Below are 15,310 nucleotides of genomic sequence, written 5' to 3'. Positions count from 1 at the left end.
AGTAAAATTTTTGCTTGGAATGGGAACCTCATTCCCTCTCCAAGGGTAAATCAATACCTCCACACCTTTTGGGTTACCATTTCCCATACCCTCCATTCCCATACCCCTCATTCCCCATCCCCATTCCCATTCCCACCAATCATCCAAACACCCCCTTAATAAATTTGTGTCTTTTATTCGGTTGAAAGCATTGGGGCCCCAGTCCTCCCACACGCTTTTAGACCTAGACAGGCATGAATGCCACAAAAAAACGGCGTTAGTTCCAGGCCATCAGATGCTGGTTGTGTGTTTGGATGTTAAAACATGCAAACGACGTTTAAAAATCTCCCAAATCCCATACCTTTAACTTATCGCACAATGTGCCACGTGTCCAAGGATCGAATCTTTAAAGACGAGATCACCCAATATCCAACTATCCAAGGTGAGGCCTGACCAATGCCTAGCCTTGTTTTGATTCCCCACCGAGGGCCACGTCATCCGATTTTGTGAATATAATAAGATCTATCTCCCTCTTTTTTCTAGGATTGAAACTAAAGTTTGCCAGCCCTCTTCTTCCAAGTTCCAACTCTAAAACTACACCAAGAATATGTGTCCACTTATATTTTGATCATGTGCATCAGGTCTACAAATATAAAGTTGCTGAGGCTTATAATCTGAAATTTAAGTTTTTTTTTTCATACTCGCGATTTTCGAAATCTTTCGGATAACAATATTCTCTAGTGCAACAATAGTTATTTTTGCTCGTCGTTTTAAATCTGGTTGATATATGGGGATATTAAGGGTTAGTGGTGATGGTCCGCCTTGTAAAGGGTTGCATGAAGAGGGGAAAGATGCGAGAAATGGTGTGTGTGGTGAAGGGCAGAGGTTATCGGAGGAAGGTCATAATGATGATGTGAACAAAAAGTGTATATTTCAGGTGCAGACTGTTTCACTGAGGAAGCAGCCACAGGGTTCGGGGTCAGTGGTTCGGTGGGAGCGGTTCCTACCGGTGAAGACGCTCAGCGTGCTGCTGGTGGAAAACGATGACTCCACTCGTCATCTCATCGCTGCTTTGCTTCGAAATTGCAGCTATCAAGGTTAGCAAATTTCGGACGAGTTTTGAATGTAAATTATATATATTTTTTGTCATGAAAAAGTTTCAAAGGTGCTGCTGGGTTAAGGGTATGTGTAAGATCCATGTATACACGAAACTGAAGGGAATTGTTTCAAGCATGATATATTCAGGATCGTGTAAACGAAACGAGTCAAGTCAAATTTTTATTTATCGAGTTCGAGTTTTTATTTGATGAGTCGAGTTTGACCATTAGGCTCGTCACGTATGTTTTGTATGTTTTATTATTTGAACTCGTATTGGTTAATAAATGAGTCGAGTTCAAAATTATTTGGGAACAATTCGAGTTTGAGTCGATTCAATCGAAGTCAAGTAATTCATGAAAATTTAAATTTTTCGTAAAATTTAATTTGATATTTTTTAAAAATTAAATATATTTTAAAGATCCGAGTGTATCTGTTGGATTATATACTTAATTTGTCAAAAAATAAAAATTATATTTGATGTGAAGTTTTAATAGTCAATTAGGTGATCTATCCTAAAACTTCACACATATGTTGTTCCTAGAAAATATTAGATCTAATTAGAAAGAAAAAGGGAGGAAATGAAAAAGTGCGCACACATATATAAATCTGTGCAGTGACAACTGTGAGGCTTGCCCCCACACTTAAATGGATATGCAGGTCTTGGTTTCAGTTCTATCCCACTTTTTCTTTTTATAGGAGCACTCTTTTAGTTTGAATATGTTCCTAAAAAATAATAACATGTTCCTAAAAAATAATAACATATGATCGATTATTATTTTGAGCATGTGGGCCTCAAAGTGAATTTTCCTTGGAAAACTTGACTTACAAACTAGTAGCATACTGTATATTTTTACCATAGTTTGGCGGTGGGGAAACACAACCATAACCACATCTCCGTGTTGAGATCTTGAGATTTATTATTTATAATATTAATGATAGGTTGGACTTTAGACTATCTGTTTTGGAAAATTTTGATTTATTAATGATCTATAAATTATTAATAATATAATAATGAAATAAAAGTGATCATAGATAATTTATAACTTATGAGTAATTTTTATTAAATAACTTTAAAAATTAAATCATTTAAAAAAATAGTTAAACTAACTTTTGACTTATTTTTAATTTTATGCCGACTTCCAACTTACCATATACACATGTTTTTAAATTTAAAATTAAAAATAGCTTAAATTACGAGCTTTCAACCTGGACAAACCGGCTCCCTGTCGCTTGAGCTCATCACCTTAAGGTGTACTTAGAGCAAGACTCGATCTCTTGATAAAACTGAAAATAATCACTATAATGATTCTATCTCTCATATTTAAATAAAAACTAATTTTACTTGTTATGAAACAAAAGATATACTATAGAATTATAACCGTCATGTCATCATAAAGCGAAAGTAGTACGTATATGTATATCAAGTTTAAAATTAGGTGAAAAAAAACTGTATTTAAAATAGTAATATGGATAATTTATATTAAAAACGAGATATGGAACAAAATTTGTCATTTCAACAAAAATACATCAGTATTTTAACAAATGCAAGGATATTTATGTAAAACACAAGAAGGTGCTCTGTATTTAGAATGGAGTACACATTGACAATTATTTTTGTTGTTGAGGTGAATGATTTTTATTAGTCATGATTTGTGTGCATATAGGGAGCCATGATTAGAGGGCCATGATTATTAATAAAATTTTAGCAAAAATCCTTTATCTAGTCAAAAAGTGATTGTTATCGTGTACATGGACTATCTATTAGAAAATCGGATTTAGAATTATGTCTTTGGTCATCTCCTGTCACTTTTGTGCTTTCTAGTTACTTTAGTGCATTTTTCCATCTTTTCACCCATTAATATTATTACTCTAAACGTTACTTCAAATATCTTTCTGTACAACAATACACATTTATATAACTAAGAGAGTCAAGATAATTTCATCGGAGATATGATGAAGTTGATTTTTAAAAAAAAAAATTGGAGATACCTTGTAAATTTAGATGAAGTTTGTGTGTAGAGCCGGTTCTGGAGATTAAGGTGTTCTAGCTGAATTTCGAAATGATACCTTTTATTTACGATCGCAAAGAATTTGGTTTTATATATGCATATTCTGAATAATGACATTCTATGTCAATATACATATTCTAATATATATATATATGCATGAGAAAACACACAAGGACCTACGTTTTTTCTTCAGAAAATACATATTCTGCATAATATGTTCTTCAAATTCATAAATCAGTAGCTTATGCATATTTCGCTCCTCGTCTCAGACCTAATTAGAACTCTATCATGTCAGTTACCGCTGTTGCACATGGCGTCGAAGCATGGAAAGCCCTGGAAGATCCAAGTAACCACATCGATCTTGTTTTAGCAGAGGTAGTCACACCATATTTGTCTGGTATTGGTCTCTTATCCAAAATTTTGAGCCACAAAAGTTTCAGGAGCATTCCACTGATTAGTAAGACTTCTCTTAATCATAATCCTGTAGTTTCAGATTTTCTGGTACATTTTTCCTTGTTTCGATAATGTATAAAATATAATTACATACTTGTATTTGCTTTACCCTGCTGAGTTTTTTGTGCAGTGATGTCCTCTAATGATTCAATGGATGTAGTCTTTAAGTGTTTATCCAAAGGTGCCGTAGACTTTTTAGTGAAGCCTATTCGAAAGAATGAGCTTAAACATCTCTGGCAGCATGTCTGGAGATATTGCAACACTGTGAGTTGTTTTTTATTGTTCCAGTTTTCTCCATGTGTGCACGTACGGACGTGTACAGAGTTCAACGTCAGTCGCTACTGAAATAACATGCTAAGATTACCCTGGAGTATAGTGGCTTGATATCCTCATGAAATCAGTTACCTGTCGTCGGTTAAACAATCACATTTAAATTTTCAATTGTACTATGCTATGCTAACTGTATGAACTAATTTCTCATCCTTGGACCAGTCTGGCTTCAGCGGAAATGAGAGTGGTGTACTGATTCAGAAACCGTCATCAGGTTCAGAAAATGTTGGTCATGCAGGAAACAAAAATGGAAGCAGCGGTGAAGATGACAACTGGAACACTGATTTGAATGTTAATGGAAGTGACAATGGAAGTGATACCCAGGTATGAGCCTTTTCATAACAAAGCTGGCGGTTTCTATTTTTACTAATCTTATACGAATATATGCAAGTGTTGGAGAGAATTTCCTTGAACAACAAAATTGAACATTTGAACAAAATTGAACAAAATTGAAAAGTGGTGGTTTCCCTTGAGGATTACTGGTTCTACTTTGAACTGATTGTAATTTGTAGCAGTGTCTAGTTAAGAAAATTGTAAGTGAGAAGTTGTAGTTATTAAAATTTGAGGCCTACTTCTGAGAAGAGAATCAATGGCAAGAGTGTTTGTAGTATTATGTTCTCGCTTCAGCAATCAGCATATGTATCAGTCATAGATATCAACATGAATGAAATAGTGCCAGATTAGTTAAATTTTTATTTCAAAATTTCATATTTTAAGTCAAGCAATATGTTAAGGGACCGTTTGGGTAAGCTTAAAAAAGTGCTTCTTACTTAAAGTAAAGAAATGGAGTAGAAGTGAGAAGTAAATTAAGACTTATAAGCGATTAAACTGTTTGAGAAAGATCTAGAAGTCCTGAAACAAAAGATAGCATTCTTAGCTTCTTATAAGTACTTCTATCTTTTTACACAAACGGATTAAGAAAAGTAAAGTCAGCTTCTTGGCAAAAAAAGCCAGAAGCCTTGTTTGCCAAAATTTTAAATCTTTTAAGCATGTGTTCATTTTACCCAGATTTCATGGTCGAAGAGGGTAGTAGAAGTTGACAGCCAACAGCCTAGCATGCGACATGAGCAAATAGGAGATGCCCCTCATACCACTTGTGTAGTGGGTGCTTATTCAAGGTCCGAGCCTCGTTCTGAAAATTGGGTACCTGGGACTGCTACATGGGACACAAGTGAAGCAGGTGACAAACTAGGTATGCCTGGTTTCATTTTATTGAACTTCATTGATGGTTGAGTTGTGCGTTTCTATAGCTATGTTTAATCTATGCCTGCAATTTACTCCTCAGTAGCCATGGGAAAATACTTGGAGATGGGAATTGCTAAAAATCAAGATTTACAGGCTGAAGAACCAAACAGAAAGATGCAGAAGACTGGAATGGGTAAAAGCAAGGTTTCTGATACAGAATCAAAGAAGGATCATGAGAAATTTGAAAGAAGAGTAGCTAAATTTCACACTGAAGCAGAAAATGTCGATTTGAGTAAAGAATATTCAGATTCTGTGGTGGTCATTAATAACAGTACAGACCCTCAAATGGAGAGTGCAACCAGTGAGGGTGACGCGAAAAGGAAAACTAGCAAGGATACGACTACTGATTATATTAAAGAACCACTTTGCCTCGAACTTGACTTAAATTCACTAAGAGAACGCAAGGCAAGGCCCGAGAACAGTGACCCGAAGCAAAAGGTCTTGAGACACTCAGACCTTTCAGCCTTCTCAAGGTATGAGAACTTTTAACTTTCAAAGATATCAATATTCCTGTCTCTGTAGAATTATTTACATAATAGGAATTATGTCATGGCTCATCATCCAATTATACGCAGGTACGACACTGCCAAAGCTCCAGCTGGAGATGTGGGCAGCTGCTCTCCACCTGAGAATAGCTCAAGGCAAAACCTGCAATCTAATATGGATGGTACTCATAATCAATGTTCCAACGGAAGTAGCAACAATGACATGGGCTCAACAACTGATAACAACATGTTCCCCAAGCCTGCAGCATTTAGTGAAAAGAAATTACCCGATGCCCCAAAGAGTGCTCATCTCTGTTCTGCTTTTCAATCAGTTATAAACTTGAACAATCAATCTAGTCTTCCAGAATTACAGGACAAGAACGAGCATCCAACAGTTCAAGCAAGTTTTACAGAGCCGCAGGTCCAAGTGCAGCATCGTCATCACTATCATCATTACCACCACCATCATCACCATGTCCATAATGGAAAGCAAACACAGCAGCTCCCAGACCAAGATAACTTGTCTATGAGAAACACAGCAGCACCAGCTTCACATTTTGCACCATCCAAAGTCCTAAACTCGCCTGCTGCCTATTATGGTAGCAACAATGGGCATAATGACAGCAATATAGTTCGAAATGTGGAAGGAATGAACTTATTAAATAATAACAAAGTGACACAGAAATGTGGACCAGATGATGGTAGCGGGAATGATGTAGATCAACACAATTTGACACAACGAGAAGCTGCTTTACAGAAATTTCGACAAAAGAGGAAAGACAGATGTTTTGAAAAGAAGGTATAAACTCATCTTTGATCTTCTCTCTCTCTCTCTTTTTTTTTTAAATACGTCATTAGGGGCATAGAAATGAAAAGCGATTGACATGACTTCCAACTCAAATTTGATGCCATAAATTTGAGTTTATACTAGATTAGTTTATACTGAAAACAGAAGGCTTGAGAGAACAGAAGTAGAGCCTTGGTACCGGGAATAAGCAGCATCAAGTAAGAACTATAGAGCTTATGAAATTATATTGATCGAGGTTCATCATGATTCACTGATTCATACCATTGCTTTAATTGTACTTCATGCACACCAATTAACTAAAGGCGCAACCTCTTGATTTCAACTATGTACAACATTTTGATTTTGGCCTTTTTGGGGAATTAGCGGTAGCTGTTAGCGGATTGAATTAGATGTTTGAATAGTTGATTGAATTAGATGTTTTGACTAGCATATTAAATTAGCAGTTTCTCGTGAAACTTTTTGGTAAATAACTGTTTGATTAGTTTTTTTCTGACAAAAACCAAAACCTCTAACCCAAAAAGCTTGTCAAAGTAGTTTTTTCAAAATTAGTTGTTTGGATCCAAATCTCTATTTCAATCCGCTAACTACCAAACACTAATATTAGTGGATTTTAATGGTCAAACCTCTGAAACACCACAAAACTCTAATTTTACCCAAAACCTCTAACTTCCAAACATGTCCTTTATATTGTTCTTGCTTAAGTCAGAGGCGTGGAGGATTCCTGATGCTATTCATCCTTTGGTATGAACGGAAGTAGTAATGCCTATGAATGTGCGACCTTTCATAATACAGATTATCATAATTTCATCCAACAGCTCATTCAAATAAGTAAAACAGACAATTTGGTTGGGGGTGTTCTCTGTATTTGACTGAAATTTCCTATAATTTGTGCTTGTGCATTTAGGTCCGGTACCAGAGCAGGAAGAAGCTTGCAGAGCAGAGACCACGTGTTAAAGGGCAGTTTATTCGACAAGCAGAAAAAAATGACAACCAAAATAGCTAACCAAGCCATGAGCTTGTTGAATGTGGAGTTCAAAGATTAGCAGTAATTACTTAGAAAATTCTTGAGAAGACGGATTTAGCTCCATGATGGATAAGTTGGCTGGTGGATGAAAAATGCGAATGCAAGATCATTTTATCGTTTGTTTATGCAGATTGTAACTTTGTTTCATGACTAGTGTGTCTGTCGGTGAGCGACTAATAATCTCACCCAAATAATTGTTTTCATTTCGGTTTTAACGATTATTCCTCAATCACTGGTCAAAGTTACTAAATTCCATTTCAAAATTACTCGTCAGATGTAATAAGCCCAACATAGATCCTGAGAAGAAATCAGTCCGAAAAAATAGACAATAAGCGGAGAAAGAGCTGAAGCTCTTTAAGAGGAGGTAGATTGATTGCTAGAAGAAGGTCTGGTAAATTAATCTTTTTACCCCCAATGGCTTGCAAACCCAGCCTTAGTCAAGAAGCCGAATGGAAAGTGGAGAACTTGTGTAGATTTCACATATCTGAACAAAGCCTATCCAAAAGGCAGCTTCCCATTATCGCGAATTGACCAGATGGTAGACGTAACAGCAAGACATGCCTTTTTGAGTTTCATGCATGCATATTCCGGATACAATATGTACGGGCCTGACTAGGAGCACACCTCATTCATTATCGACGAGAGACTATACAGTTACATTGGAATGACATTTGGGTTGCTGAATACCCGAGCCACATACCAACAGCTAGTGAACAACATGTTCAAGGATCAGATCGGAGACACAATGGAGGTTAAAGTCAATGACATGCTGGTGAAATCAAAAATTGGAGCTCAGCACGTTTGACACCTTTGGAAAATATTTTCTATCCCGAGGAAATACCGCTCAACCCTCAAAAGTGCGTGTTTGGAGTTGAGTTATGAAAGTTTTTGAGATACATAGTCAATCATCGAGGAATCAAAGCTAACTCTGTTAAGATAAAGGCACTAGTAAAAATGAGGTCCACAAAAAATGTAAAGGAGGTGTAGTAGTGCCTAACAAGCCTTATAAGCTGATATCCGATAATGGCAAGCATTTTGATAGTAAGGAGATGAGATGCTTCGGTGGTGAACTTTGCATAAATTAGATCCACTACAAGCACAAAAGAACCAACTGCAAGTAACCATTGTTAGAAGTGCAAGTCTATAAGTAGAGCTAAGTGTTTTCACACAAAAAATAGCAACACAAGTTGTATTGTACACACTACCACTAAAACACTTTACAAAGATTAGTTGAGATAGAATGCTAAAATTGTTAGTGTATTGGTGCCTTGTAGTTAACCTAGTGTAAGAATTCGTAGCACCCTCAATATTTGAATGATATAAAATATATTTCTTGAACTTGTCATAGTTTAATTAAAATATAAATGAATATAAAACGAACTTATCCATAAATGATTTTAAGTCGAGAATTTGACGGTGACATATTCAACTTTCCCTAATTCTATGTCACCTGGAGACTAACATGGTACATGAGCATTCCAATTTACAAAACTCTTACATTAATAATATATGTGGAACTCTTTAGAGAATATAAAAATATTTTATCATTACAACCATTTATTCCTCTTTGTAACATGATAGTTTGTCATATTTCATTACCTACATTTGTTAAACCAAAAAATTCCTTACTTATGATTTTATCTAATCATAATTGTGCATAATATCATTGTTTATAATATCATTGTTGTTTAGACCTTTCCTTCCAATTTTTTTATATAATTATCATTTCTAGCTATCATATTATAGAAAATCATTTTACAAACTAGCATTAGAGATGTCTTAAGGAATACAATAAAAGTTCGTTACATGAGCAGAGTAATGTAAGGGGTCCTTTAGTTTAGTTATAAATATGCTTTAAAGAGTAAATATATCTAATTTTAAAAATCGAATCATATTTGAAAAGTGTTATATAGAGTTCTGAAAATGAAAAAGTGTTGTATAAATAATATTTCTTATATGCAATCAATTAAGAAATTAAACAATCAACTGAAACATATGAAGGGATCAATAGAATATATTATAAAATTTAAAAAGGAAGCTAATTAAAATAATATTTAATATTTATAAATAAATATACTATTGCTAAAAATATGATTTAAACTTAAGAGGTGTATTCAACTGGGATTTTAATGAATTTTATACAGTCCATAGATTTTAATGAACTGTAGATGATTTTGATTTTATGCGAATTCTAGATAAAAAGTTGCAGAGTTGATGAGAGTATTTAGGATTTAAGCTCAATTCTTCAAAATCTCATAGATTATGGTGGAATTCGGTATATCTGAAAATACACTGCAAAATCCCACAAATTCATTATTTTATAAAATCCAAAAAAATCCATCAGCTCTGAATACCTTTAGATTTTAATAGATTAGAAATAATTCCAATTGAATACCATCAAATTTTAAGGCATAAATTAAAATCTTGATTGAACACCACCGGAATTTGCAGCATAATTTAAAATTCTAATTGAATATCCTAAGATTCTGATACGTTTTTTTAATCCAAGTTGAATATCCTCAAATTTTATAAATAAAAAAATTATTAAATCAATCAAATATACCCCTTGATGTGCAGTGCATGGTATTTAGGAAGGTTTGTATTTCAACTTTTAGGGTATGTTATACATACCACTACTACCAGCGTAGCTCTTTAAGTTTTAGGGCGTTCTTCTGTTTAGCATTTTGACTTGTAACACAAGTATATTAAAATCTATTATTTTTATATAATTTTTTATTATGAAATAATATTTTAATTATATTTTTTTCTAAATAGTTTCTTTTAAAGATTAGTAAATATAAACATACAATAAAATATATGTGTTTTAAATTAAAGTTTAAAATAAACAAAATAGGTACTATTTAACATAGTGATAGTAGGTAGTATTTAACATATTGATATTCTACATCTTTCATTTAGTAATTTTTCTCTCACAAGGACTCGCTCCACGATTTTGTTATGACCGTAGGTGTTAAACTAGATTGGCCAAAAATTAAAACCATCAATACTACCATTTTTCACTTAACAAGACACCCTTCTTTTCCTCATTCTACTAATACTCTACACCACTCAGCCATGTCAAACACATATATAACCCCCTCTAACACCAAATAATTGTTCTTCTCTGTCTTTCCTACATGATGACCTACCAACTTTGATCTCTCGTGTATACAACCTTACCATGTTAGTGAATCTCTGGTTGAACTCTTCTTGATTTGACCATCTGATAATGTCATACATTACTATAATTATAGTTATCATTTTACTTGTCATTTTATTCAGTAGTCTTTTTGCTCTTTACTTTTATAAATGTTTTTTACAAAACGTTCTACAATCAAGGGATTATGAACGAAGCACCAGCCCTACCGACATTGTGGTTGCTAAACCCTACAAAGTTGCTACTCCGGGCCTTGATCCTAAAGTCCTAAACACATTCCCCGTATGTGTTTATTCATCTGTCAAACAATATCGAAAACAAGAGTATGGTCTAGAATGTGCTATTTGCTTGCTTGAGTTTGAGGATGATCATGTTCTACGATTAATCACGATATGTAGCCATGTCTTTCATAAGAAATGCATTGATATTTGGTTTGGAATGCACAAAACATGTCCCGCATGCCGAAGAAACCTGGAGCTTCTTGTAGGTGAAGCTACTAAAGCTAAGGATATGAAAAGCGATAGCGTAAGCATCACGATAAAAGATGATAATCATGAAGAAAGAAAAGGAAAGTTTAACGAAGATATGGGTGGGAGCTTTACGAGATCTAAACCAACGGGAAACTCATTTTTCTCATCTAGAGATAGTAGTTATGAAGATAGGTATGTACTAAGACTTCCTGATCATGTGACGAAAGACTTAATAAAGTCAAATTATTGGCAAAATCGTCTCTGAAAGTCTGGATCGATAGGAAGAGAAGCATACAACCATGGACATGCCAATGATGGCGATGTATAAGGTTTTTTCTCATAATTTTGGCATGTTAGAAAAAGTTATTTTTGGTTGTTTCATAATATTATCATGTTATTTAATTCAATGCATGAACTAACAAGTTTCATTCAGAGATTAGTTAAGCAGTGTAATGGGCAATAAGTTTTATTTAACTCATTTCTTGATCTTCCAAACACTGGTGGCCAACATAAAGTAGCTAAAAACACGAGAACTCATTTAACAAAAACACACGAGAAGTAAATTACACATAAATGCTATTGTTAGACAATCATTTAATCATGAACTAAGTTACAACTCGGAGGCCAACACAGTACATCTGAAACACGATGAGAAATCAAACTACGTGTACAATATTTTCAAACATGCATGGGAGATCATATGTTAGTTTTAAATGATCATTTAAATCATAAACTGAGTTACAGGAATCACAAATTTAAACATATTTAGCTAGTATTAGTCCTATGCCATATTTTTGGCATATATAGTTAATATGTCTTTCTCTAAAGTTAAGAATAAGCACATAAAAAATATAATTTTAAATAATTTTGTCAAATGATAAAGGTATCACAATATGAATATTATGTCAAATCAAATTAAATATTACACTAATCACATTATATTAGTGCGAGCTTGATTCCATACAAGTAGACACACTAGTATTTTGGCAAAAGGGGTCTGATACATGAGACAAATTGAGATACCTTCCAAGTCCGGTCTAATTTTTATGAAAAATTATAATATCCTAAAACAATCATATTCAATAATTAAAAATTTAAATTTGTGAAAACTGAGAACTAACATATTACAGACTTAATTTTATTTTAAAGCATCTAATAGGATTATATTTGGCTATGAATTTGAACTTAACAATTTAAAATTTTAAACTTTACTAAGTTTGTGTTATACTCGAAATTCAACATCAGTCTCAAACAAGCCCAATACCTCAAATGGGGACCTTCTTTTTGATGAAAAATGAGATTTCTATTAATTACGCAAATCATTCATCAAAATAGACTCTAAGCTGACGGGAACACTCCTCCCATCAAATACTCGACCGGGAAAAGAACTCGACTCTCTTGCTAAGACATGAGCAGCCTCATTAGCCGATCGTTTAATGTAAAACACTTCTATGTTTAACTCCTTGAGCATCTCTCTACACTCCCTAATAATATAACCAAACGGCGAGCGCATAGTAATTGAGCATCTTAAAGCTTGCACTACTGATAAGCAGTCTGACTCCAGAACTATCTTCTGCCATTTGTTAAGCTTACACTAGCTTAGTGCTTCTTTCACAGCCATAGCTTCAGCAAAATCCGCACGAACGTTACCTGGATACGATTCTGACCTACCACAAATCACCAAATGGGGACCTTCTTAAGTTAAAATAGGGAATACACATAGAGAGGGGCTCGTACCACCAATGAAGGATTCAAATTTAAAAGAAATGATACCCATTTGGGTATTGCATGACATAATCTCATTTATAAACTAACATCATTTAGTTTCACATCAAAGAAGAGTCAATGCGTGGTATTCGCATCACAACATAGTTATTCAGTCTAAGAATCAAGAATTAAACATCATTTAAACAAAGTGTTTGGAATCCTCACAGGGGGACATAGTCGCACATATGCTTAGTAGAAGTCTAGAAGACCATCAAGAAAGGATCACATACATAGGGCTTTCGAGGCTCACTTTCCATTCTATCGTTGCACAATATATCTTTCCACGTGAGGTTGAGTTGACTCCATGATATATTATAGCCATAAGGGCTTTTGACATGGAAATTTAATCTTCTTGATAGTCTTTTTGATGTCTTGTAGACCAATTAGAGGGATCATATAAATTCTAACCTTGGTAATTTCCTTATATTAAATATATGTATCCAATTTATTATACATATTTGTAACTCCCTTATATTAAATATATGTATTTTCTTTTCTTTATCCATAATATGTTCATTTAGTCATTTTAATTTATATAACAAAATACATCAAATACAACATCTCCCACTTGATGTTTTTGTTAAATATTATCTCATGACTCCCACCTTTTATAGAGTCTATGAGTGTTCTCCCTTAACATCATTGTTATTTCTTTCAACACATTCATGAATGGGTTCATTATCAAACTCATCACTTTAGTCAACAAAAGATATCAACTGGTGAATTACTAGTCTCATTAACAGCATTTTACCCATCACTGATCTCCACGGGATCTCACTTGACTCACTAAATTGATTTGGTGGTATTAAAAACATCACTACCGTCAACTTAGCTAACAAAATCATAGACGGAGTGACAAGTGGGCAGACAGATGGCAAAAAATGGCTGACGGAGTGATAGCTAGCTGAAAAGATGAAATTTATCTTAACATATATCTGAAATTTTTGTTATTAATTTTGTATATACTTGAAACTTTATTCTCTTGTTCCATATGTATATTTGATTATTTGTATATAGATATATGTTTCTTCACTTTTATTTTCACATCAATGAAAAATTTTAACGCACAGTAGTTAACTAAAGACACATGTAGTTAACTAATAGCTTCATTTAGTATGTTATTGTCTGGTTAATGATAAAAACTAATAGACAATATCTTATAGTTGAAGTTGATGTACCTTTCGAGAGTCAGAAAGCTTTGTTAGTGGTACACTTGACATACTTATGCCTTACTGGAGATGGTTGTTTGATTTTTTGTTCAAACTCATTTCTACTTATACTGCTTGATTTTCTTTTTATACTTGAGAAAAAAAAATTGAAGTTAAACGTTACAAACTCGTTGAATCAGAAAGTATCACATATTTTTTTTTAGAAGAAACGGGATAATCCGTTCTCCAATCCGATTTAAGAGGATATCTGAATATCTGGATATTTGACTAAACCGGAACCGGAATGAAAATTTAGTGATCCGAAAAACCGGATATCTGGTTTATAATTCATAACCAGACCTGATATCCGGTTATGCTCGCCCCTACAACTGGCCATTTGCCATCAATTCTGCTAGCTTTCACTCCGTCAGCCATTTTTTGCCATCTGTACTAGCCAGCTGTCACTCCGTCTATGATTCTGTTAGCTAAGTTAACGATAGTGATGTTTTTGATACCGCCAAATCAATTTACTGAGTCAAATGAGATCCCGTGGAGATTAGGTAGAATCTGATATTTTTTGTCGACTTGAGTGATGAGTTTGATACTTAATCCATTCATAAATTTTACTTTTCCAACTTTAGCTCATACAAAAATAAATAGTTGCTCCGAAGTTCAATTCTAATTATTAGTAGCACCTTGGATACTTACTCTGTAATAACCATTCATTTCAGACATGTCTTCCGAATAACCAATTTATACAATGAACTCCTTAAGTACTTGATCATGATCCTCTTACTTCCAACCTTTCTTTGGGCTCATTCAAAAATTGCTTTCACAATTAAATAACAAGACATACTAAATATGTCAATCAATTATAAAAGATTTCACAAATTTTTTAAATAAACTCCCGATTCTCGAAATGCAAACACAATTGTCTTATTCTTTCTCGACGTTGAAATTTGCAATTAACAAGTCCCAAATTTTAAAACAGACTTATTAGTCTTACATTTTCTTTCCAAAATTAACTCACAAATTTGTGAATTTTCTATCTTTCGGAATAACAAACAATTTTCACATTTTTTTTTCGCTTCCACTAACTCAATGATTTTCATTCACGAGTCGGATTTTTAAGGTCTTGTTTCCCAAAAAAAAAATCCCATTTGTTCACACTAACATATGATTTTTCACTATTATAAACATAAAATAGCATTTCATTCACTTCGATACAATTCCTGATCGCTTAATTATTTCTACCTATACATAATGGTTAAATTTCAATAATTAAATCCAAATCATTATTCTTGATTAGATTTAGTAAAACTCAGATCTTAAAATAA

At 33.7% G+C, this 15,310-nt stretch overlaps 1 protein-coding gene across 2 annotated transcripts; it reads left to right on the top strand.

Moving 5' to 3' along the window:
- Nucleotides 1-506: 506 nt before the first annotated feature.
- On the top strand, nucleotides 507-7,660 carry LOC108192277 (two-component response regulator-like APRR3). Of its 2 annotated transcripts, none has more exons than XM_017373271.2 (8): nucleotides 507-1,076; nucleotides 3,382-3,543; nucleotides 3,670-3,803; nucleotides 4,032-4,193; nucleotides 4,878-5,061; nucleotides 5,158-5,587; nucleotides 5,690-6,398; nucleotides 7,312-7,660. In XM_017373271.2, exons 1-8 carry the CDS (start codon nucleotides 767-769, stop codon nucleotides 7,408-7,410), a joined length of 2,190 nt encoding a protein of 729 aa, XP_017228760.1. In that variant the 5' UTR covers nucleotides 507-766; the 3' UTR covers nucleotides 7,411-7,660. The 2 variants fall into 2 exon arrangements, with proteins under 2 accessions (XP_017228760.1, XP_017228759.1); XM_017373270.2 differs by having other exon boundaries at nucleotides 5,155-5,587.
- Nucleotides 7,661-15,310: the final 7,650 nt, after the last annotated feature.

This window comes from Daucus carota, chromosome 8, assembly GCF_001625215.2.
Source record: "Daucus carota subsp. sativus chromosome 8, DH1 v3.0, whole genome shotgun sequence".
Taxonomy (NCBI): domain Eukaryota; kingdom Viridiplantae; phylum Streptophyta; class Magnoliopsida; order Apiales; family Apiaceae; genus Daucus; species Daucus carota.
Note: the sequence above shows the minus strand (reverse complement) of the source record. Positions and strands in the feature narration are given on the sequence as shown.

Excerpts from the sequence above, each read along its gene's own strand:
- LOC108192277 (XM_017373270.2), top strand. The coding sequence starts at position 767 with ATGGGGATATTAAGGGTTAGTGGTGATGGTCCGCCTTGTAAAGGGTTG. Across the intron at positions 1,077-3,381 it reads TCGAAATTGCAGCTATCAAG|TTACCGCTGTTGCACATGGC; the intron begins GTTAGCAAATTT and ends CTATCATGTCAG. Across the intron at positions 5,062-5,154 it reads TGAAGCAGGTGACAAACTAG|TAGCCATGGGAAAATACTTG; the intron begins GTATGCCTGGTT and ends TTTACTCCTCAG.